The 26,215-nt window shown below is 32.4% G+C and overlaps 1 protein-coding gene across 1 annotated transcript in view; it reads left to right on the forward strand.

The window, feature by feature from the left end:
- The first annotated feature begins 1,855 nt into the window (after positions 1–1,855).
- Positions 1,856–26,215, forward strand: part of LOC129228312 (structural maintenance of chromosomes protein 1A-like) — a 74,647-nt gene continuing 50,287 nt past the window's right edge. Inside the window, exons 1-6 of the mRNA XM_054862987.1 lie at positions 1,856–2,050; positions 9,075–9,151; positions 10,907–11,050; positions 17,395–17,543; positions 23,940–24,108; positions 24,201–24,413. Of these exons, the coding sequence (XP_054718962.1) occupies positions 1,942–2,050; positions 9,075–9,151; positions 10,907–11,050; positions 17,395–17,543; positions 23,940–24,108; positions 24,201–24,413 (861 nt within the window). The 5' untranslated portion in view covers positions 1,856–1,941. The remainder of the gene's footprint in view (positions 2,051–9,074; positions 9,152–10,906; positions 11,051–17,394; positions 17,544–23,939; positions 24,109–24,200; positions 24,414–26,215) is intronic.

Consider the following 26,215-nt stretch of genomic DNA (forward strand, 5'->3'; position numbering starts at 1 on the left):
ATGTATTGCTTGCAAATCTGTCTGAAGGTAGCTGGGAAACGTCAGAAAACACGATGAAGAAGGTGATGTTCATCAATGATGTTGGACACTTTTTTTAAATAAGGGGTGACCGATGATTCATTTGAATCTGGAACCAAAACAGACACCATTGGAGATTTGCTCCCCTTCCTTATCAAGCCAAATTCGTCGAACAAGGGTTGAGGATATACACATAATTCAAATTAAAATACAGTCGAACCCGCTTTTTAGAATATCGGTTAAAAGAATTTCCCGCTTAATATAATACATTTTCAATGTACCAAACCAATGTAATGTGTTATTTTTATCCTGGTTTTTGGAATATCCAGCGTATTACCAATATTTATTCGTGGCAAAATGGCTATTCACTTAAGCGGGTTCGACATGATTTCTTAAAGTCTCTCATCTTTTCTTACAGTGCACACCATCTGATGTGAGAGAGTATTAGGCAGGAGTGCACGTGGACTCAAGTAAAATTTTCTGAAGCAGTGTGAAATTTTCTGAAACTATGAGGAAGCTCGACCCTTCTCCCTCCCCAGTAAAAACTCTTCAAATATGCATACAAAAATCATTTAAATCATCGATAAAAATTATTTTTAAAGTTTTTTTTTTATAATAATTTTTCAGTTTTAGAATGTGTTATCAACCCAAAAATTTCGGAAATTTCTGAAATTTCGGATCACAAACACCCCTGGTTCACACATACGGTGGTGTTGTTAACTGTCATAGACTTGGTAATAGAGGCTAGAGACTGAATAGCTAGCTTTCTTTTCTAGTGTATCTCTGAATATTTTGTTCTCAATGTTTTTTGAAGTTAGTAGTCTAACTTCAAGTGCTTTATCACAGTTCACGCAAATTGCAGAAAACCGGTTCTCGTTCCCAGTATTTCTACGTTTCTAACCCCATGTGGTGCCTCTTAGTTTCTTTTAGACTAGAATACGATTGTGTAACATTACTTTTTAATAAAATTGTTTAGTTATTTCTGTTTATGTAGTAGTTAGAATTGGATTTTCCGAAAAATCTAAAAAAATGCGAATTTTTTTTATTTTTACACCCGCCGTAACTCTGGAACCGTTCACTTAACAAAATAATGTTTAGGACCATTTTGTTCGTAATTTAATGTAGATTATTTTGTATATTGCACTTTTCTTCCCCCCCCAAAACCCGACGCTGAAAACGGTGTAACTTTTTACCAAACAATATGTGGACAGTATACAACAATTTGGAGTTGACGGGAAACTTTTACTTTGGATGTTGAGGTTCATGTCTAATTGCACTGTACTATTAAGAATAACCACATCCTCACCAACCAAGCAAAAATATGAAAACAAGGCAATAATATAGCTAACAACAATTAGAAAATTAACAAGGGCGCTCATATGGTGGGGCAAGTGGGGGATAAAGCCCTCCCCCCTTAGAATTTAGAACTTCCTTGCTTTTAGTACTTTCTTCTTTGCAAAAATGTAAAAACATTTCTTCTCCGGCCGTTAATGAATAAGTTATTAAAAATGTCAAATTTTAATAACTAATCTGCACTGAAATCATAATTCCATGTGGAAAATGTCTTCCTAAACCATGGGGAAAATATCTGAGCCCGCCCTCATTACAATTTTGCATATGGGCGCCCTTGAAAAGTAAATTATTAGCTTAGTACCGTAGCAAAGCGTTGTATCATACAAGCTGGTTTCGTTTTTATCCGATTTATAGCGCTACCTATAGTTACTTTGCGTTCCCAATAACCACGCCCTCTTTTGATCGTTGGGATTTGTGGGTTGAGTTACCTTTTAGTTATTTTTTGTATTCTGACACGTACAAAATGGCATCAGTTGTGCGCGGCGCGTAAATGTGTTTATGTCCTGTGATTTTTAACATGTTGTTCTTAAAGGTTATGAACTGTTAAATCATTGTATATTTTGTTCCAAAATGGGTTTTCTAAAGTGTATTGAAGTTGAGAATTTCAAATCATATCGTGGAAAGCAAGAAATTGGAGTTTTAAAACCGTTTACTGCAATAATCGGACCCAATGGCTCAGGTGTGTATCAGATTTTAAATTTTAGAGTACTTCGACAATTTGCTTCTAGGTACAATATCTGTTTCAATTTTTTTGACAAAACTGTAGCTATATGATTTTTTAGTGGTACGCATTAATTACAATGCTTTTTTTTCGGAGAAAGTGAGAATATTAAGTTCTTTATTTATATTCCCTATATGTTTACTGCGTGCCATCTACTATGGAGATTTAAACTTGTCAAAATGGCACTTATAAACTCTTCGCTTGTTGTCATTACTTCCGATTTCGAAATTGTATGTTTCTCAAATATTACAAACTTGTTTTTATTGTAAAATAGTGATTTAAATCCCATTAATTTAGGCGGATGTTCAGTTATTTATTTTTTAAATTTATTATGATGTGTCAAAACAAAGGGTTTGAAATGCCTGCTATGATGGTTGTTCCCATGGTGAATGTGTTTTGTTTTAACATTTTCAATCTCTAAGAGTATTAACGTTGGACTTTTTATTATTAATAATTTAAAAAAAAAAAAAATTCCATTATCCTGCTAGTGTCATTTTGACGCTCACAATGGAAATTTGTTGTATACTGCTCATTTAGTATAAAAACACTCAAAGAGTTCACGTTGAAATTTTTTAAAAAAGTCTTACATAACATAATCTTTCCTTAAATTATCATGCTTTTACATATGGAAAAATATTTTCATCACTGATAATAGTGATAATAAAGTTGTTGAAGACCCAAGTTGGTGCTGATTTTTGAGAAAATGTAGATGGATTTTATTTTCTTCATCGACTGGGGAGCTTTTTGGAAATTTTTCCTTGTGTACAAATCTAGCCCTCTGCTGTGAGTCCTCCCGCTCACTACTGCGCAGACAAGATAGAACCATTTATTGAAGTCTCATTGCATTAGTATGACAAATGCAATTTTTCAAAAAATGAGATATTGGGTGCGTTCATAAAGTCGAACTCGTTTAACAAGTGAAACGAGTTAACCGAACGAGGCGTTCAAAAAGAGAACGCGTTAGCTAACTGGTCGTTCAGAAAGTGTAACTCGGTTAGTTTCGTGAAGCGAAATTCTTAACGAAGCTCACGAAGGAAAGACGTGGTTAGCTCAGTTAGAAAACATGGCTGCGCCCAGTGCATGTAATGTTTATGTTTTAAATGCGATATTTATGTGGTTTATAATGAGTTTATTGTTGGAGCATATGAAATCTTGTAGCCTGAGCTAGATAATGTAGGCGCACGCTGTGCGCGGATACATCCGCTGACGTGCGGATACATTCGCCGCGGAGTTAGTGAGTCGTTCGATAATCGTAAAAGTTCTTACTCTTTACTTCTAATTTGTTTTAAATTTATATTATTTATTTAATTCATAAAAATTATAAATATATATTATATACACCCGCACGTAAGGTGGATGTATTCGCTGCTGTTCGAATACATTCGCTGCGGCATGCGCATCTCGTGATAATCATTCAAGTTCTTACTCTTCACTTCTAATTTGTTTTAAATTGATATTATTTATTTAATTTGCAAAAATTAAAAATAGATAGTATATATGCAGATGCGAAAGGTGGATATATTCGCCCCTGTTCGGATACATTCGTTTCGGACACATAATCGTTCAGAGGTTCTCATTATTTACTTCTAATTTGTTTTAAAATATTATTGTTTATGTAATGTGTAATAATTATAGCTAGATAATACAGACGGACGCAAATATATTCGCTATTCTACAGCAAATGAAAGAAAAAGTTGCTGCTGTCCGGATACATTCATTTCGGACCTGCGTAATCGTTAGTAATGTTCTCGTTTTTCACCTGTCTTTTTTCTTTCTGTTAAAAAATTACTGAAATCTCAATCCTCCTTTCTTTTATCCTGTTCATCAAGTGATAACTGATCAATTCTCTCATTCTCAGAAATTTGGGTATCCTATTGATTTCTTGACTTGACAGCTTAAGAAAAGAAATGTCCCTCCATTGTAAGATCTGCTGTGAAGATATAATTCCCAAAACTATATGAGCTTACGAATGAAAAGATATCTACCAAAAGAAGCTTGGTTTTAAAATTTCGCTTAGATCTTTGCATCCATAGGCTCACATGTTAGGCATTGGCAAACAGTTGCTTACCTACTATCTTACCTGCAATTATTTGCAATTTTTTTGCTTTATAACGTTGTTTTAGCTTATCTAACTTTTACAAAATGTATTTATTTCTTATGATTAAATTTTTTTCGGAAAATTAGAAAGTAAAAAATGGTTTAATTAAAAATGTTTGGAATCCGAACTCGCCCCCCCCCCCCTTTTTATGTCATAGACAATTATTATCTTGCAGATAGTTTTGAGTTATGTGTGCAGATACTTTATATTTTTATCTGACTCTGCTTGTAGCGATAAAACATCAGGGTTTGCAGGGTTGAGAAAATTTCAGTAAAAGAAATTGAAATAAATACTTCATACTTTCATTATTCATTTGTTCTAGACAAATATGACAAAAATAATAATAATAATCATCTGATTTTATAAAAGTTAGTAGATTTATCGTGAAATGTTTTCTATCTAAAGAGTCGGTGTGACTTTTTCTGCATATACCAGGGATACATCAAATTAAGAGTAAACGAGAGACTGTTTTCTATAAATTTTTTTTAGATTTTTTAGAAATTAATAATATTTACAAACAGTAGGGCAGAAAATAGAATGTGTGGGAACATATTTTTTTTTTTCTTTTTTACAAAAAGTACTATTTGTTGTTCTGTGCTAAGAAACAATGATGGAATCTAAAAAATTATCCTAATTAAGATGAAATTTAGTTGAAAGGATTCTGAAAATTTGTTTTCCTTTTTTTATTTTATTCAAAAGAAAAATCCTCTAGTCTTTTTTTCATCACTAACTTCAAAATACATATCCTCCGAAAAAGCAATGATCTGGGTCGTCTGGTAACCTAACGTCCGCCATCTTTAATTTTAACTGATTGTTCAAAAAGTGAACGCGGGTAACGAAAAACCGAAGAGTTATCATTCGTTAAGCCAGTGAGTTTCGTTAGACTTTTTGAACGCACGCATTGTGTTAGAAACTACTTTCCCTTACCTGGTGACTATTTTGGTTGGGAACCCACCTAGGGGAGGGGGGGGGGGACGGTCGTTCCATAGTCTTGCATCGTTGAAATTTTAAAAGGGGGGGGGGTTGATGGACACTTGCTTTGGGGGTAGTCTTCCCGGTATTTAGAGGGTGTTGCCCTTGATCTTGGGGGGGGGGGGGGAACCCTGTTTTTGAAGACCATTTTTCATATTATAGGCTGTGAAGCAACTATTTTTTTAGCAGTAAAATTCAGTGACAGCACTGCTATCAACTTGTTTAGCTTATACATAGGGTCACAGGGGGAATTATGGGTCACTCTCTTTTTGGGGTAAATAATCGCCACCAACTTTTTACTGTTAAAAAATGATTTTAAAAAAATGCTAGATCTAAATTATGTTAGATCATTCTTATACATTTAATTTTAATGTTAACTAGGTCAAAAACAATGCAACAGTGAAGTAAATAAGAGAAAAAAAGTTTTAACACTTTTGTGAGAACATCTTCAAAAAAGATAGTCTTAGAAAATCGTAATTTTTTTCAATATTCTTGTCGTTGAAACACAGTTAGCGTTTTTCTCATTTATTTTTATGAAAATAATATCAGTATTAACATCAACTTATCCTTTTCTATTATAAACTCTCTCCCAACAAGAAATTTTAATGCTCTAAAAGCAACATTGGATGATACTCGTCAGCAATTTTGATTGTTTAGAAATTGAATTTGTTTCTTATGATTAAAATTTTGCAAACCAAGAATTACAACCAAGTTTTTCAAAATAGTTTACTTTTTCTAATTTTTTTTTTTTTTTTTTTTTTGAATTTCTGTGATTTATAGTTGGTTACTCCATGTTTTGAAAAGCTGTATTTTTGCACAAGTTTCAGATTTTCATTCATCTAAACGTCATACAAAAAGACCATAAATAATTTAAGTTAAAAAAATATAGCGTAATGCACACTCCCTTTAAAAGTACTATATTTCTATCTACCAATCACAAGGACAATAGTTAAGAAAAGTCAGCCCGCTATAAAGTGACAGAATTAAGCAATCTTGATGGCTCCAAAAAAAAAGTGTTGTTATTATTTATTATATTTGCTACTGTTATTGTTGGAACTTTACTCTATTTTGTTCATTAAAAATAAATATACACAATTTAGTGCGCATACCAAGAAGTTAGGTCTCCAATGTCCATATCATTAGACAGATGATATGTAAAAGCGTCTGCAAACTGAAATAATTTCTTAAACATTTTCTGAAAAACGAAGAAAGAGAACTGTATACCTCACAAGTCCTATATTGCTGCCAACCAGGGTTGGTCGATATATATCATGATAATCACGAAATATATCAGATATTTATTTAGAAAATATCATGTTATTTTGATTTTTTTTCAACAATGGTATTTTCAATGCAAAAATTAATTAAGTAAATTATTCATTTTTTATTAAAAATAATCAAAAAGTTATGTATTATCTTTTTATGATGTATTAAACAAAGTAATATACAGTCGAATCCCGACTTACGCGAGGGATGCGTTCCAAGACCCCTCGCGTAAGTCGGAATTGCGCGTTGTGGAACAACATATGTTTAGACAATTTTTATAAGCATACCCAATTATTTCAGACATGTGTTAACACCCCTCAAATTGTTTAAAACCATTTTTTAACTATATATGTATTATCGTATCTTTTATAAAGAACTGATTTTTTTCTGTATTTTAGAAAAATCGTTACTATTTAACATGATTACTGTTATAAAGCACAAAATCTATAGATACATGTACTTAAATAGTAGGGTAACTTACATTAAGTACATTACTGCATTATAATAGCACTGAATAGTGGATATCGTAATTTTAATTATAATTTTTAAAATTATAAAAATGATGGTTTATGCAGTATGGGAACACCCCTATTTCTGGCCTCGCTTCCATTTTCATGATGTTTGTATTTTGCTCAGACACTACTCTGCGAGCTTCACCGAACTTCACCGTTAAGATTAAAGTGCTCGTTTGGGAGCCATTCTGTTTTATCAACGTTCATATGTAGAAGGAAAAAAAACTTTTAAGAATCAAAGCGGTTATATGTATAAACAAAAGCAAAGCGTTGTTTAGACTAATACGGTGTGTGAACTTCCGCTTTCAGTGATGCTAAATTAATGAAAGTCCGTTCACGAAACCAATATTTAGTGTCAACGAAGCCCATTCTAACGCTCCACAGCTCCTTTCCAAAAAATTTCATGCTGCAAGCGAACAATTTGCATCAGCAACAAAAAAAACATTACTTATGAAAAACTCTCCTTATAGCCATTTTGCGCAAGTCGGATCGCGTTGTAGCGAGATCCGACTGCAATATATCTTTTTTATTATATATTCATAAAATTATTAGTAATGTAGCAATTTTAATTCATATCAAAAGTGCCTACTTAAATAGTAATTGTTGGTCAGAAAAAAAGAAAATGTCTTATGACTGCACCAACCAATGCATATTTTTTATTTCTAAATCATATAACTGCAAAAGTAGCTGAGAGAAAAAAATGAATAAAACAGCTAATGCTAAATTAACCCCATTAAAATTGATAAAAATGTTAAATGAAATATTAGACATAAATAATGAACGAAACCTTAATTTTATGTCTACATATTGTAATAACAATATTATAAGAAAATAAAGTGTGAGGAGGCATTTACTATTTTGAAGACTTTATTTTGTGCTGATTGAAAAGATCAGATATAATATATATCAAAATGTCTGATATACAGTCAATTTGCAATAACTCGAATCTAAAGGGACCAACGAAAAACTTCGACTTATCGGAAGTTTGACTTACTGCTAGTTTTGGTTTTCGACATTTTAATATTAAAAACCATCAAATATTTTAATTAATATGTTCATATAATGAATAAAATTACAGATCTTAAAAGTTTTTAAGTACAATATGCAGTTTAATCAAAAATATTGAGAGAAAAAAAAATCAAAAGCATGGATTGGATTTCAATACTGCTAGAGCCAATTGAATAGAGCTGATTCTATTTCAGGAAAGGTGCACATCTTCATTCGTTTCAAATTCAGATTCATACTGCTTTTGAAGTTTATCTTTTTCTTTTAATATCATTAACAGAGTACTTGCTTAGATATCTTTAATAGTAAAGAAAAGTCACTCTATCTCTCAGGAACTTATCAGCAAATGATCGAATGAAAGAATGAAGGGGAATGCATCTTAACTTAAGTCAGCGTTTGAATAAAGGTACAGTCAGTTGACTTGACAGCTTAAAAGCAAATTCATAGTCCAGCAACATGTCAAAGTGTAAATAATTCCATACAACAAAAGAAAACAAGCTTATTCATTTCTGCACGTATAACTCCTTTATCGCACATTGGCTCAACAGGGGCTCTTCTTGCTTTAGGGGTCTATTGGGCAGGAATTGTAAGTGAAAGTGAATAATTTTTCCCTCATAGTCGCATGTTTGTTTGTTTCCTTTTGTTTTTCGTTCTTCTGAAATAAATTTCAAGTCATCTTTGAAAAAAACTTAGAGTTAAAGGAAGTTAACTTCGAGATATTGAGAATAATTAGCATGGAATTAAAGACAAAGGGGTCGGGATTTGATTAAAACTTTGAGTTATAGGGAATTGACTGTATATCAAAAATCAAATATTTTCGAACCCTTCAGAAATACGAATTATATGCTAGTAAGAGTGTCACTATGCACACCTAGCATGTTCTTTTTCAAGTATTCTCACGTCTTTTTGAGTATCAACTAGACAAAACACAAAATTCGCAAGTAACAGATTTTGTTCAATGAATAAAATTGTTTCAAAATATTAAAACTCTGCAAATTTTGAATTTCTATTTGATATTTGTCTATATTATCTAGGTCTGAATATCATTTTTTAATGCTGTATAAAAGCAAATAAGTGAGGTTGAAATTTCTTGTGATGATGTAATATTTTGATTCATTTCATTTTACAGGAAAATCAAATTTTATGGATGCCATCAGTTTTGTTCTGGGCGAAAAAACATCTTGTCTTCGAGTGAAAAAATTGAGTGTAAGTTTCATTCAAAATAAAATCTATATTATTATTGTTTTTAAACATTGCATGGATGCAAAATTTGAGCTTGTGCTTCTGACAAGCCAAATAAGTCCTATTTTTAATTATTTTTTTGACTACATGTAACTCCATTTGTTAAATTAAAATAGTTCCAACTTATAGTAATGCTACAAAAAATATCATTTTACTAAAAATTTTATAGATAACTAAGCGCTTTTAATGCATTTTTCTTTGTAATACTTTTTTAAAAATTTATTTTCAAAAATTTAAATATTTTTTTTCTCTGGAGTAGCTTTTAAAAAAATTTTTATTACATGTTTCTACGTTACAAGGAAGGCCTTTTTCAATGCAAAAGAAATGAGCTTATGGATGAAACTTATGGATGCTTTTGTCAGATGTGTCTTCCTCCATAAGCTTCTTCCTTTTGTATCGAGAAAGGCGTTCCTTGCAACTATGTTCTGCAGTTATCTGCAATTAGCTTTTTGTCGTTGTTATTTCTTATTTTAGGGTAAGTTTGGTTTCTTGTATTAGGAAGGAAAACATGTTTCAGATCAGCATACGGGCATTGTAAGCTAAATTCAGCTGGTTAATACTACCTTACAATCCCGAAAGTAACCCCCTATCGATTATAGTCCCCCCCCTTTACCTAAAAAAAAGTTTGATCATCTTCATTTGCCACTCCCTCTAAAAAAAGATAACATTTTCTGCTTTACTTATAAAGCTTTACAGAGGTTTAGTTTCCCCTCCTCGTGCAGATTTTCTTTTCTAAAAAAAAGATTATTTAAACGAAAAAAAAAACGGTCTCCACATATATTCCTTGGAAAATGTCTCGACTCCTTTTGATGCAAGGGCGACTATTTTTTTTTTGTTCATATATGTATTGCAAAAGAACTTTATGTAATTGTACTGCTTTTTATTCATTTGGGGAGGAATATTTTTGTTCTGACTTGTGAAAATAAACAATCTTAAACACTCCATTTTGGAAACGCGTTGCTTAAAAAGTAGCGCGAAACTTAAAAATAACCTTTCTTAAAGGAGAAATAAAGTACTTGAGTTACGAGTTTAAGATCAACAGAATTGTATATTTTACTAAATCGAGTTAGAGATTTGCCTGTTTTTACGTTCGCAAATTTTGTACGGCACATTAGTTGAAATTACGATTTTCATAATGAATTTGTGGTTTGATTGGGATTTTTGCTTCTGTTTCGGAACAAGAGTATTATGATTTTGCTTCTTTTACTGTAACCTTATTACATTCATCTCATGATGTATTTTTAATCGATAAATTATAGGGGTTTTGCCAACTTAAAATGCAAAATCCTGTCTTTTGAAAAAAAAATGGCGCCCACATGCAATTTATTACAATAAGAAAATTATGACAGGTTTTATTTAATTAATTTCTCACTCTTCATTAATATTAACTCTTATTTACTTATTATTTCTTTTCTGTAGTCTAAAATTAATACCACTAAAAACAGTTATTTTGATTAATTTTTCGAAAAAAATCTTGAGTATAACCCCCCCCCCTCCCAACCCCCTCCTGAAATTAACAAGTTTTGTTTTGAAAATAGGGGGGGGGGGTAGTTTTGGGATTTTATGGTAACTTATGAAAAGACTCTCGTTTCTTTACTTTAGTTATTCAGGTGGTTATAAGGTGTTTAACAGTATTTCTTTAATTATTAATGAAATGCAAATTAATACAAACTCCTTATGTTTGATTTCAGTTATGCATATATCTTTTTTATGTTACAGGAACTTATTCATGGGGCTCCAATTGGGGCCCCTGTTTCAAACAGGGCACATGTGACAGCCATTTATTGTAACAATGATAAAAGTGAGACACATTTCACTCGTCTTGTTATTGGATCTTCGTCTGAATATAGAATTGATGGAAAGGTAATTATCAGGATTTTTGCTTCATTGAAAATTTCATAACATGCCTATAAAATGTTTTCACTAAATACAATAGTTTTTGTTTACTGTAATCAGTCTCTTTGATGTCCAATGATTTGATAATGATACTCGGATAAATAATTATCCCCGACTAATATTATTGCCGAATTTTTAATGGAGAAGAAAATTTAGGAAAAGGTCAAGATTAAAGGTTGGGAAAGGGGTTTCGCTTAAGTGAGTGATGTCACATTGGCGACTTTAATGAAAACTGTTGGACCTGCCTGCTACCATGTTGAAACAACCCGAAGTTCGAGGAACTAAAAGCGGATTAGAGCAAGCCCAACGGAAAATTTGTGGACTATTTCTGTCCAGGGGAAAAGAATTATACTCACTTCAAAACAAATAACAATTTATTAAAAAACTGAGTAAAAGGTGTAAAAGGGAAAAATACATTGACCAGTGAATACTAAATAATGATTTAAAATGTGTTGACAGATTGATGCATCTCTTTAAAAAACTGAAATATGGTACTCATACTAACGGTTAAATGAAATACAATTTTTTAACAAATTACTTAAGTTACATTAATCGCATATCCGCCCTTATATATATGAATAGCATCATTATTGTTTCAAATCTAAAAATATTTGAAGAATGTTTGATATTTATATAGCTTCATTTTAAAGCTTAAGTTTTTTAATGATATTATAAACTAAATATAATGTAATGTAACTTTCAAAATGAATATATTGTTAATAAATGTTTTATTAATGGAGGCAGTGAGAAGCAGGGGGATGTAAATAGACTTTTTAAAGTTTCAAGCAAAATGCGTTTGAAGTTCCTATCCTACGGAGGCTTTCACTGATTTTTTTTTCTAAGTCATAATTTATAGCAGCAGCCACCAGAGCTATAGTACCCTCTCTTGCCCTAAAGCTAAAAACCCCCTACAACCCTAACACTAAAAATTGATTGTCTCAAAATTTAATTTTGGCACTTAAATCCCTTTGCTTCTCACTGCTTCGTTTGTTGAATAAATTCTAGCTCCAAGGTTTCAATGCACACAAATTTTAAAATTAAATATGCATTTCTGTTATGATTTATCATAACATACAACTTTAAATTGAACAGAAAAATCTTATATAATAATAATAATTGTAAATGAAAATTTGCAGCTTAAGTTGTTTCAGGCCGAATCACAGCTCTCGACTCTGCCAGGCTGAAACTTCAGTGAATCTAGCCGAAGTTTCGTTACATTTCTAGTATTTACTAGAGTGCCTTGAATGATCAGAGTGACGACAAGCACATCCCCCCTGAGAAGCGGGAAAGCACCTCTGTCCGCCGGAGGGCATCTTGACGAAAGTCTCGTAGACTTAACATAGGAAGATTGGATGGGTCTCAGAAAAACGCTTTTTTTGTGAATGATTAGTTTTGTGCTGACATTTCACCTTATTTCTCAAGTGCATAAATGTATAGGCTATCACTTTTTATCATTTTTGGAACTCTAAGCGAGATATTGATTTAATTATAGAGCATTTATCTTGAGATTCTGGATTCCCATAGTGTTGGCGGGCTTTTTGGCTTCACTAACGTTGCGGCAACCATTCTCCGCTTCAGGAGCGTTAGATTTTCGGGTTTTAGAAGTTAGTTGCTTGTAAATGAGTTTCATCCCGTAATAATTTTTACTCAAATGAAATAATTATGTGAGAATAAAATGCATCTTGATTGTGAGAAAAAGAAATATATATTAGTTATTATATGGAAACTATTTAAAGTTAATTCTATGAAGCTGCTTATTATTTATGATTCATTATAGAGAAAATTGAAACTGGCCTAAACGGATAGACCGATTTTGAAAAAAAAAAAAAAAAATTGTTTGAAAGGAGAGCTGAACGAGTGTGTTCTTAGCTAGGTTGCATCTTTAGATGGCATTCATTAACGAAGATATTAATTAAACCCGTCTAAAAGGTTTTTCGCAATTTTTGCAGTGAAAACATAATTAAATCTTTTTAAATTTAACATCAAAATAAAGAGAATTTTTTTCTGCGTCTGATAGATTGTGTTTGGAACTTCCATAATTCATAGAATTCGAATTATAACGTTTTTTAAAAGCAGATTTTAATAACGACTAAGCCTTTATTCACGCGATTGATAAACGAATTCATTGTTGGCCGACAAGGAAATTAAAAGCAACTAGGGGGCTATCGCCCCCTGCTCGCTAACGCTCGCCAACCCCCGGAACTACTTACACAGTTCCTTCGGATCGCTTCGCGATCCAAGCTCGCTACGCTCGCTCACCGGTCACTAAATATTAGTCTAGCTTTATCTGTATTAAAAAAAGGGTAATGTTTTTTTTTATTTAAATATCATAACACTTATGGTTTTCATACATTTAAAGGGGACAATTACTTTGGCATGCAACTCGTGCACTGGATTATTATAAAGCAAAAGTTTTCCATTCCATTATCTTTTGAGAGAAGTATGCAAAGGAACATTCTTGTACTAAAATTACAAACATAATATAATCTTTATTTCCTACATTTACTTAATGCAAAAGAAATTGCAGTGAAAAAAACCATACAATGTTAACACACTTAAAAACATTTCATGGTCATTAACTATACTATGTTCAGTGTCAAAATATGTGTGTATATATGTTTTAGAATGTCTAACAGTTACAAAGAGCAAGCAACTTCTGACATTCTCTGAAAGCAGCGATTTAGTAAAAAAAATGTTAGAATGAGTGTTTTAAGAGTCAAGAAATCAAATCCAGTGGCACGACAGCTTATGAGGGCGAAGGCCTACTGTACCCATCTCACTCCTTCTGACCAAGGACTCTGGGGTGCTAGGCAGATGTTCCGGTTAAGAGGTCAGCCTAAAACGGAACCCCCAGGGTTTTGTTCCCAAGCATACTTGGTACTCATTTTATCGACCCACTGAAGGAATGAACAGCTGAATCAATCATGCCCAACCCGAAGATCAAACCTGAACCTGCAGCCGGGAAATGCTACCACTGAGCTTCTGGGCTTCAGAGCACTTGAATATAATTTACGAAGAAGAGAGCAGTGGGCTACGGAGTCTTTAGATGAAAGATCTGAACGCAGATTAGTCAGAAATGCTACCGATAGGCGAAGGTGCATAAATGCACACCGTCTTCAAATTGAGAGAATTCTGCAAATGTTTCCGAACACATTTACAGATTGATCATGCACCTTACTGGAGAAAGAGTTGACTTAAGACACTGATAATTATAAAACTGGAGAAACATATTATTGTAGCAAAAAAAACTATTGATTATTATATAACTCTAATATTTGTCATACGTCGGATACCATTTATTTCATCCGATAGCAATGTGCCTTTTAAATTCAAACGTAAACAATTTCCCATTAGATTAGCCTTCCTAATGACTATAAATAAAGCAGAGGGTCAAAATGATTTTGTTAGAACATATTAGCAGTAAAATCAGGTTTCACAATTCAATTTGTTGCTTTGCTTTGTCACTGTGGTTTAGTTCTTAACATCAATGCCATTGCAAAAGTATGTGAAATGTTTCGCTCTTCAGGTCTTCATGATTCAATTTGTTGCTTTACTTTGTCATTGTTGTTCAGTTCTTAACTTCAATGCATTGCAAAACTAAGTGACATGTTTTGCATTGTCCAATGAATTCATTTAGTCTATGCAGAATAACATAATACAGTGAAGCATGGTTTATACGTTTCTCTTCAATACGTTTTTATCAATTATACGTTTTTTAAATTGTCACTGGATAGTCTAATATACATTAATCTTTACCAATTATAAATTTTTTCATTTGTACGCTTTTTTCATAGTCCCTTCAAAAACGTATAAGCGTTGCTTCATTGTATATACAAAAATGTGGTTGGAAAAAAAACTTCAGTATTTACAGGTTGCAGTTAGTAAAGCTTGCCCACGAAAAGAAGGCGGATGACCTTGAAGGGAAACATCATTTGCATCATTTGTAATAGGTAGAATCTTCCAGAAAGCACCAAATAGTAAGAGGCATGGTCTTGCTTATCCTATCTATTCCAAAATAATAACAAACAACCTATTACAAATGATTTTTTTGCATTAAGGTCATCCACCTTCTTTTGATGGTAAGCTACAGGAGGGCTGTGGAGTCGAACTGGTTTTATGGTAAAGGAGTCGGAGTCGAAGGTTTAAAATTTCAAGAGAAGGAGTCGGTAATTTTCTCTCAAAATTCGCAGCTCTGCCAATATTTGCGGAGTCAGACTAATTTTGGGTAAAGGAGTCGGAATCTCTAAAAAACATGTAGTCAGGGCAAGACTCTGCAACCCTGGTAAGTAGGGAACTTTATTTTTTGTAAGCACTATGGTTAAGGAAAAAACCTTTCGACATCAACATTAACTTTGCAAAGGATTAAAAAAGAAAAAAGAAAATCATACTTCTCTGCATACACGATAGAAAATTGTATGAGAGACATAATCAAATGATATGACTCTTGAATGCCTTACATATGACATGTCTATGACTGAAAAGTGATTTTGTCAAAGCTAAACAAATTTTATCAAAAGTTTGACCCTGTGCGTTATTTATAGTCATTAGGAAGGCTAATCTAACAGGAAATTGTTCGCGTTTGAATTAAAAAGGCACGTTACTATCGGATAAAATAAGTGGTATTCGTGGATAAGTATCAGTGTGATTATTAGCATTTTTTTTAAAAATAAAATAATATTTTTCTCCTGTTTTATTACTATCACTGTTAGTTCAACTATTTTCTCCAGTAAAGTGCATGATTATACCGGAAATAAGTTTGAAAACACTTACAGAACTCACTCGATTTGCAATTCGCGGTTCACGGCGTGCGTTTGCGCGCCCAATCCTATCGGCAGCATTTCTTACCGATCAGCGTTTAAATCTTTCATCTAAAGACTCCCAAGCACACTGCTCTTTTCTTTGTAAATTATATTCAAGTGATCGAAAACACTCATTCAAAAATCAAAATTCTAACGCTAGACATCTAACGCTAGAAGCGAGTCTGCAGCACTTGTAAACAACCGATCGTACGTAAACAAAGCGGATCGTTGCCAACAGAGAGAAAGAAATAAAGGCTCGTTTTGCGCCACGCATAAGCGTTTTATATATATAGATGATTTAAAATTATATTTTAATATGTTGCCAGTTTCTATTCAATAGCAAATAAAATACTTGACATTGATTTTTAATAATATAAGGCTTTTAAAAGGATTTTCAAATTTTCCTCTTGATTCTACAGTTGCGACTCAGTCGAGGTTTTTTTTTATTTTTAAAGTAATGGTCTTCTTCCCTGATTCGTTTCTCTTGTGAAAGTTAAATTTTGTCATTTACTTTGTTTTCATTCACGCGCACAAAACACATAATATGTAAAGAAAATGGTGATGTCGCTTATCATTTTCAAATTCGTTTTTCTTAGAAATCTTATATATGCATTTGTTTTTGGCGGATAAGTGAAAAGAAAGAATGGAGAGAAACTCAGTAGCCTGTGCGAAATGCTTCAGAAGCTGAAGTCACGTCTGCTGCCAAAACCGCGATAACGATTCACACTTGGTGGCAAATCGCCAAACAGTCAAAATTTTCTCTCGTCGCATCTGGACAAAAGTTGCGGCCGCGCTTGTCCGGGGGGAAAAAACACTGCTGTTGTCGCCACTCTGTTCTCAAGGCACTCTAGTATTTACCATGCTTAACAAAAATATAGTTAATAAAAACTTGAAGAAAAATAATTTCTTCTAATTTCTTAATTATTAAAAACCTTTAGGAAACCTAGAGCAGATTTTTAGATTTCTGAAGTTCCGGAAAAACTTCCGGAAAAATTTGGTAAAAAGTCTGGAAAATTTAAATGTATAGATTATTTTTAGCCGTTCTTATCTTAGACTGTCATCTAAATCAGTGCATCATAACTTAAGTTATAACATAGCTTGTGTTTATTGTTTAAACAGAAGTATGGTACACATTGAGATTTTTCCAAGTTGGCAAATATGTAATTAATAGAATGTAAATCTGTGACTCAAATATATTTTTTAAAAAATAAACCCTTTTTATTTAAATTACAAAATTTTGTTATGGCAACAATTGGGGGGGGGGGGTAGAGATTCTCAAAGAATATGGCATTTTGTTTCACATATATTTAGAACTCATACATATATTTTTTTAAAAATGAGTCTCGCTCTTTTTTTTTTTAAATTATACACACTTGTTCAAATAAAAAAGGAGAGGGGAGGGGGATGACCCTCAAAAAAATAACATTTTCTTTCAAACCCATTTATTTTAACTTAATGTTTCTTCATTTCTTTAGATATTTTTTCTATTTTGTACTTTTATTTATTATCTAGTCTGTCGGCCACCAAGATTACACTGCAAGATTGGAAGGCCTTGGAATCAATGTAAAAGCAAAGAATTTTCTTGTTTTCCAAGGAGCTGTAGAATCGATTGCTATGAAAAGTCCGAAAGAAAGAACAGCTTTATTTGAAGAAATTTCACAGTAAGAAAGCTATTATTGTTTTTAAACATCATTTTTTATTTATTTATTTATTTATTTTTTGTTCTTTTCTGAAAAATTTTTCTGATTTGTCTTCTGATTGCTGCAATTTTTTTCTTATTATTTATTTAATTTGTCTCATAACATTACGAGCTTTGTTCATATTAACTGCAGCTGCAGCTCATAGTATCAAAACCTATACAGTAGAAACTAGCTTGAACAAAGTAAATTTACTCTGCATTTCGAGTCAAATATAATGCTTATTATATGCAGGGTTCAAACTAGTGAAAAAAGTAAGTCGTTATTACCCACTCAGACCAAAATGTTTTAGTGGAATTTTAGAATTGAAGTGTTTTATTTTTGCCGTTTAGTTTGTTGCGTTGACATTTTAGACAAATATGTATTTGAACAAAATTACACATAATATTTAGCAAAACATTGTTTTAAAAGCACTAAATTGTTTTAGTGCTGACCACAGGATTAAGTTTTACTGTAGCAATTTGTCTAATTAGGGTCAAAATCTCTTTCAATATCTGTTACACAGGCAATATTCTTCTGTTTTAATCAATTTTATACTAAATAGTGTGCTAATGAAGTACTCTCAATTGTCCTTGGTAAAGAATGCGTTTTGGGGCATCTGTGGTTCAAAAATACATTTTGTTTGCAGCAACTAGGAGTGAAAAATAAGCTCAAAATTCAAGGGTGCCCATATAGGGCGGCAAGGGGGGCTCGAGCCTCCCCCCCTTGAAATGAGAACTTCCTTGCTTTTAGAACTTTTTTCTCCAGCCATTAATGAATAAGTTATTAAAAATGTCAAATTTTAATGACTCTAATCTGTCCTGAAATCAGTTTCCATGGGGAAAATATTCAGCTAAACCATGAGGAAAATATTTGAGCCCCCCCCCCCCCCTTGCAACTTTGCATATGGGCACCCATGTCAAAATTCCAAAGGTGCTTGAGTATTCAGTAAAACAAAAGAATAGCGCTATTCTCAATCATTTTTCCTGTTTTTCTTTTTGGCTAAATTCCTTGATTTCATTAATAACAATAAGATACAGGGAATAAAGGCACATATGGAAAGTCAGGAAAAGTCATGGATTTCGACTATGATCGAAAATGGTCATGGAAAGTCATGATTTTCAGCAAAAAATGCTCAAAAGTCATGGAAACACATCTGTTCATGGATTTTGGGTTCAAGAGCATGCCAGGGGTGATTGCGTTCCGGTACTTTACCGGATTTTCGGTTTTTTCATCTTGATTTCCGGTATCTTCCTCTTCGAAAATACCGGATCTCCTATATTTTCAGAAAACCCCACTTTTGTAAAATTTAGGTTGATGTTTAATGAAAAGCCGAAAGTCCAAATTGAAGATGTTTTGTTTGGTATAAAGCGTAAGCTACCGTCATATTTTACAATCTCTATGGTAATTGATGAAGAACAGCCGGTTTTGGAAATAGTATAAAGGCTAGATAAGAAGAGGAAGGAGGGTTACTTGATATTTTCCCCCATAATATTTTTTTTTCAAAATGTCTTATAGCGTTTCTCTGTTGCATATCTTAATATGCAGATGATGTAACTAGGAGTGCCCATCCCCCCCCCCCCAACTGTGATGGCACCCTCAATTTTACCAAGCCCCTTTTTCCTCAAAAATTGCCACTCACTAATTAAAAGACTTAAATTCTTCTAAATTCATTTCTCCGAAAGTTTCTATGGTATCCTGCCTCATGATCCCCCCCCCCCCCGACACAAACACGAAAATCCTTGCTGTAGCTATATTAGAATAAATTGCTAAAATATTTATTCACCAAGATGGACTATGGCTTTTCTCTATTGCAGATGCTTATGTAATAGGCTTTGCAGTCCCCCCTCCCCCATAAAATGAATTTAACGACCTATATGTATCGAAAATATCGATATTTGGAGAGCGATATATCGTGGTATTAAAATTCGGATATCGCCCAGCCCTATTGCACAGTGATCATAATACATGCTGCCCCTTTTGCCCCAAACTTATTTAATTGTGAAATCTTTATGCACTTTTAGTAAATGAATAATTAATTTTTAAGGATTCAGATACAGTGAAGGAAAATTAAACATTCTTTGAAAAATTTTAAAAAATTAAAAGAATTTACTTCCCTCCATGCACATGGACGTATTAAGTCCAATTAAAACTTCGAGTTTTAGCCCCAGCAAATAATAATGTTTATAAATAATGTGTACATACAGGTAATGTGTATATATATGCCCATCAAAACACTTTTTCTTCTTGGAAAAATAGTTCAGGTATTTTTTTATGGAGTCACAATCACCCCTGGCATGCTTATTTGAGGAGAATTTGAGGAAGCTTTCAAAACGGATTATATCCACTTTTGGAAAAAAAACTTTTTTTTTTTTTTTTTGTTTTCAGAATCTCTAATATAAGCCCTGTTGACCTATGAATTTCTTTCTTCTCAAAGCGGTTTATATCTACTGTTAAAAAATGCGTAAACATTGGTTTTACCACCTAAACGGTGTATATCCATCTCCTTATTTCTCGCCAGGTCTTTTATAGCAAAATGGAACTTATCCCTTATTGCCAGTATCCACTCATTTACTTTCATATCAAAAGGGCACATATCCAAATTTGAATTTGCCACTTCTGATTCAAAAGTATTTCACAAATAAAATAGCGGAGCGAGGCACTGGCTGAGCATTTCCAGTCAAGCATGATACCCGTCCTTATCAAGAGAGATCGCATCACCTTGTGCAAGTCTGTTATCAATTCGGCAAGCTCTACCTCAAATTGTGATTACTGAATTAATATTAAATAATTGATGCTACTATTAAATTGTTATTAATTAATGATTAAATGAAAAATTGTGATTGATTGTGCTAAAAAATTGTAACCTTGTTATTTGAATCGGCTTGGGTTGTTTCATTGTTCATACTTAATTGGATCCAAGGTCCCTTTTTTGTTTGAAATGTTTAATGAAAAGAATAAAGTAAGTAGGAATCAATAAAGTAGAGTTTAAAAAAAGTAAATATATATATATATATATATATATATATAAAATAAAATATGTTGAATATTTTGTTCCAGTTTTAAAGTTTATTTCTGAGGAAAATGTGTGTGTGTGTGTGTGTTTTTTTTTTTTTTTTCAAAAGGTATAATATCCACTGTTTTACGGCAAAAGGGAATGCATCAAAATAAAATTGCCAATTTAGGTCTGGATTAAATTGAGGAAAAATTCCTAGACTTATGTCAATAGTGACTTGTTGCTCCACCGAAACATTGTGAAAAATTCGAAATTTTACCAGTTATGTGATAGTGCCTAAAACGTTTTTTTTTTTTTTTGCCAAAAAAATATAAAACTGGATATAATCCATTTTGAAAGTAAACTAGAAAATGCATTTTTTTCCCCCCAAAAGGGATGATATCCACTGTTTTACACCAAAAGAGAATATATCCAAAATAAAATTGGCAATTTAAGTCTGATAAAATTGGGGGAAAATTCTTAGACTTATGCCAATAGTCACTTGATGTTCTACCAAAACTTTGAAAAATTCGAAATTCTAACAGTTAGTGTTTGTGCGTAAAACGTGTTTTTCATTTTGCCAAAAAATATAAAACTGTATATAATCTGTTTTAAAAATAAACTCCTCATTTATTGAATTCTACGAATTAGGTGCAAAATTTGAGCATCTTAACCATTTCTTACTCTTTCACCCGTCAGTCCCGATTTCTCACACATTTCGAAATCAGATTTCATCTGCTTCTGTAATACTCACTTGTTTTTCTTAACAATGTTATTCTACTATTTAGACGTTTATAATTCTGTGTTAAGTATTATTTTTAACCTCCTTATGTGTCTAATTGTGTAGTTAGGGTCTTGTATATTTCTAATTTTACCACTATCATTCAACTCAAAAGTTTTAAGTCATTTACATCTGAGTTGATTCAAGAGACTCATTAAAATTATCCTTCATTTTAAGTAATGTCTTGAGTTCATGAACTTTAAAAAAAAAAATGGTCTAAAGGATTAATTGAGGACGCTTAGGAAGTGGATAAAATACAGAAATCTGAGAATTTTTTCAATATTGTAGCCTATCCTAAAACTTTGGTAGTATATCTGGTAATGCCTGGTAAATTAATTATAAAGTACTTAAATTTAATATTTTATTTATTTTCTGATTATTTGTTTATTATATTTATTGTAAACTTTATAATTTTAGCATTTACTAAATTATTGCTTGTCACAGATTTTCTTAGAAAACTGCCAGCTATAAAAAAAATAATTTTTAGATTCATTATTTGTTTATAAAATAAAATATTTATTTAAATGCAAGGGAAAAAAAATCAAACTTAAATGTTTCACTGTTCACCAGTAGTTTTACATCATTTTTGCTGCATGTCTGAAGTTTCATTTAATTTGAAAAATCATTTTGCAACTAAACCTTCTTTTTAGTACAGTGAAACCTCGTTAACACGAACTCAAAGGGGAAGCCAAAATATTTCGTGTTGACTGAATTTTGTGTTAATTGGTTGAAACGTTTACCGGATTTTGTGTAAGCAGACAATTTTGTTTTTGTGTCTCAGAAAATATAGGAAACAAAATATGTTTGTACAAAAATGCACACCCAAAAAACAAAATTTATAGTTTAAGTAAGAAACACAAGTAATTTGAAACAGACAACGGCTATTCGGATCATTTCTCTACTACAGTGCATTTTCAAACATCTGATTTCGCCTTAATCATAAGACTGGATTTTCACTGCAGTGTTGCAGTACTGACAGATAAAGAACACTTTATCGCTTTCAGACCTTAAACCTCTACATGGGCAGAATAGGTGTTCAGAATTAGATTTCTTTTTTTCTACGATGAAATTTAAAATCTGGGTTTGTCAGCCACTTGATGAAGATTTCACTGTTCATCCAAGCTTTTTTACTGTAAGCATAGTCTACAGTTAAAGTTCGTACTTTCTTGAAGCAAGGTGATTTTCCCATCTTCCTACACATATAGAGGAATTTGTTTCGACTTTCGAAAGTAATTTCATGTACAAGTATGGGGATTTCATCTAAATATTCTTTGTGTTAAGCGATTGATTTAACACTAATTTGTAGCTTTATATGACAAGTAGTAGCATTTATTTCAAGCTGAACAAAATTTCGCGTTAAGCAAGTTCGCGTTAACAAGGTTCAAATTTATTTTTTGTGATTGAAAAATTATTGTGTATCGCATCGGATTTTTCTGAGAAAAAATAAATTTGTTTTCATGTAAATTATTTTCGTATGATTTATTGGAATTCAAAAAAATACTTTGAGAAGTTTTAGATTTATAAATGTATGTCCTTGGTAGAAAAATAATTAAGTTGAAATTCTTAATTATTTCATGTGTATCACTAGTCATTGTTGCATAAATTGTTTTTTAGTTATAATAATAGCTGAGTTAATTCCATTTCACTTTAATTTGAGTTTTTTTCAACACATGGGTCCAAAGCATAGATCAGATGGTTGCAATTTGATTTTCACAAAACGCATATTTCGATATTCTTGTGAAAAATTAATATTTTTTCTGAAAAAATTGCATCCCGTGAGTCATGGAAAGTTACGAGCAGAAGTCATGCAAAATCAGGGAAAGTCATGGATTTCAAAACTTGAAATGTAGCAGATGCCCTGAAGATAGCAGTTGAAAATTATCGTCAGCTATTCCATTTACATTGGCTGCCTTTTTAAAGTAAATTTAAAAAATAGAAAAATTTGAGATGGCAATCTTTTTTTGCTTATGTCGACTAATGGTGAACAGCTTCCGAAAGAGATTTTTATCAAATGGGATTTTAGGAAAGTTGTGGGAATTGTACAATCCCGCAGCCTAGCGCAAACCCTGATCATATACATATATATTTGTTGTGAGCAATAATAATAATTGCTTAGAATTTGAATATTATAAAAAATGTTAAGCAGGATAGTACCCTAACGAATTTTAGTTCATTCATTTTTTTAGATCAATTTCCTGTTTTTCTTTATTGAAATTTAAGTGATCATTTACCTCACAGTTGCCCTTTTTGCTTTTTGGTCCTAGATTTTTTTTTTTCTTTTGCGATTTATTTTTCAAAACAATGTCAGGCTATAGAAAGAAATGTGCAGCTATCCTGTTTAGGTTCTAATAGTCTTTTTAGGTTTTAAAAATGACATCAAATACTAGCCGTATAACTTTGATTTATTGATGCTCGATTTAACGATTTCCTTAATTCAATGATACCTTTCACTGGTCCGAACTTGACTGCATTGAATATCTATGCTCCTCGATAACTATAGCTTTTTTTCACTCCTTTGACAATCGTTAAATCGGGGTTATACTGTAGTTTGATACTCTGTAGACACATTCTATCCTAAAGTTTGATGATTCTCATTTTTCAATAGTTCTATTGAGCATAAAGAAGAATATGACCGTTTGAAAACTGAGATGATGAAGGCAGAAGAAGATACACAGTTTACATACCAGAAGAAGAAAGGAATAGCGGCTGAAAAAAAAGAAGCTAGACTTGAAAAAGAAGAAGCTGAAAAATACCAACGGTTGAAGGAAGATTTGGTATTGCTTGTTTTAAAAACTATTTAAATTTTTTTTTTCATAAAATGATGATTTTTTTTTTTGAAAATACTAATTATTTGTTTTTTTTGTAGGCTTCTAAACAAGTTCTCTACTATTTATTTAAACTTTACCACAATGAAGAAGACATAAAAAATTTAGGTGATGAACTTTCAGATAAAAATAAAGAGTTAGAAAAAGCTTCTCGCAAAAGAGAAAAAATTGAGGAAGAAATTAAAGAAAAGAAAAAAGAACATGGAAAGCTCCAAAGAGAGTTCTCAAAAATTGAGCAGCAAATTAGAGAAGCAGTAAGTTTATACAATATGAATTAACATTTGTCTGTTCTAAGCTGCACTTTTAAGATTTTAAAATTAAATTGTTGCATTTGCAAGTTATTATTTCTTTCTAATTTTCATGGATTTGCTGAATATTGTTTTCAATTATATTCATATTATATACTATTGTACTTAACTTTACTAATTAAGAATAATGTAAGAAGAAATTAATCTTACATCTTCTGAATAAATATGGAATGTTAAGGGGTAGGGAAATTTTTTATGCAAGTTATTATTATAATAATTATTATGAAAGGATTCCGGGCTGTTGTGCCGTGGTCTGAGTGTATATTCTCCAAATGTTTCGGCTGCATCTGCGGCAGCCATCCTCAGTGGTTCCGAGTTCGTAACTTCCAGGGAAGAGACTTCTTGGCAACTGATGCAAGTGTCGAAGTGCTGTCAACATTTATAGGGCATGGGTCCTCTTGGTTCTGGACTGGGATTGGCTGGTGAACGTCCGTCTTCATCGCTTCCTGATTGGAGCTTAGGCTCTCCTTTTCCTGCTCGGGGATTGGCTGCTGGGGATTCAGCTGAAGGTCCGTCCTTGTTTCTGATTGGCTGGAGGTTCTTGTTGTTTTGATCCTTTTCAGTATGGGATGCCAGAGCTTGTTTATCTTTATTCCTTCTTCTTTTTTGTTGAAATTATTTGGATGTTTGAATATCTCGATGGCTTCTCTGTTCAATCTCGCATAATAATGGCAAGTCCTTGAAAGTATTTTTGTCTCTTTGAATTTGATGTCATGGTTCCCCTCACTGAAAGTGTGTTCTGCGACTGCTGACTTCTGAGTGTGGCCAAGTCAGCAATTTCTTTGATGTTCTTTGATTCTAGTGTTGACGCTTCTCTTAGTAGTTCCAATATAAGTAGATCCGCAGGAACAGGGAATCTTGTAAACACCTGCGGCGGACAAGGGATCTCTTGCATCTTTCACAGATCGTAATAAGTCGCTGGTTCGGTGGGTGGGTTTGAAAACAGTCTTGATATTGTGGCGTCGCAGAAGTCTTTCGATTCTATCAGTGACGTCCTCAACGTAGGGGAGGTAGGCTGTGGACTTGATCGGATCTTCTTTAAGTGGCTGTTTTTTTATTTTGGGGTGGAAGGCTCTTTTGATCTCTTGCTTGGAAAAACCGTTGGCTTGGAAAACATTTGTGAGGTGGGAAATTTCATGCTCGATAGCAGTACTGAGGATGGCTGCCGCAGATGCAGCCGAAACGTTTGGAGAATATACACTCAGACCACGGCACAACAGCCCGGAATCCTTTCATGATATTGACACCGGCCGTGAAAGCCTTCACTCTTACATATTATTATAATTATTTATTTTTGTTTTATTTTTCTGAAACAAGTAATGCATTTATAAATTTTCTTTTCATTACTAGCAAACCTGTTAAGACTAAAATTATCATTTTTTAAAAAATGTCTCACTATTATTTATTGCACTTATATTTTCCTCTTCTTTATTTGCATTCAACTTAGTGAGTAATATAGTTTTCAAAGTTTTGTGTACTTTTGCTTTCAACATCGCACTCAAATAAGTGTTGAACCATCATTTAGCTTTAAACATGAAAATTTTAAGTTATATTTTGTTTTGACTGTTGAACTATTGACATTTCCCTCATTAGTAAATCTAAAGCAATCCAACAAGATTAATCTTTTTGCAAACTTTTTATTTCTAAAGAGTGAAATTTAATGGACTTCGATGAGTCTCTTTAATTATTCACTCCATGATAAATAGACTATTTTTGATTAAGTTGGCACACATATTTTCTGTAACATT

Source organism: Uloborus diversus, chromosome 8, assembly GCF_026930045.1.
Source record: "Uloborus diversus isolate 005 chromosome 8, Udiv.v.3.1, whole genome shotgun sequence".
NCBI lineage: Eukaryota > Metazoa > Arthropoda > Arachnida > Araneae > Uloboridae > Uloborus > Uloborus diversus.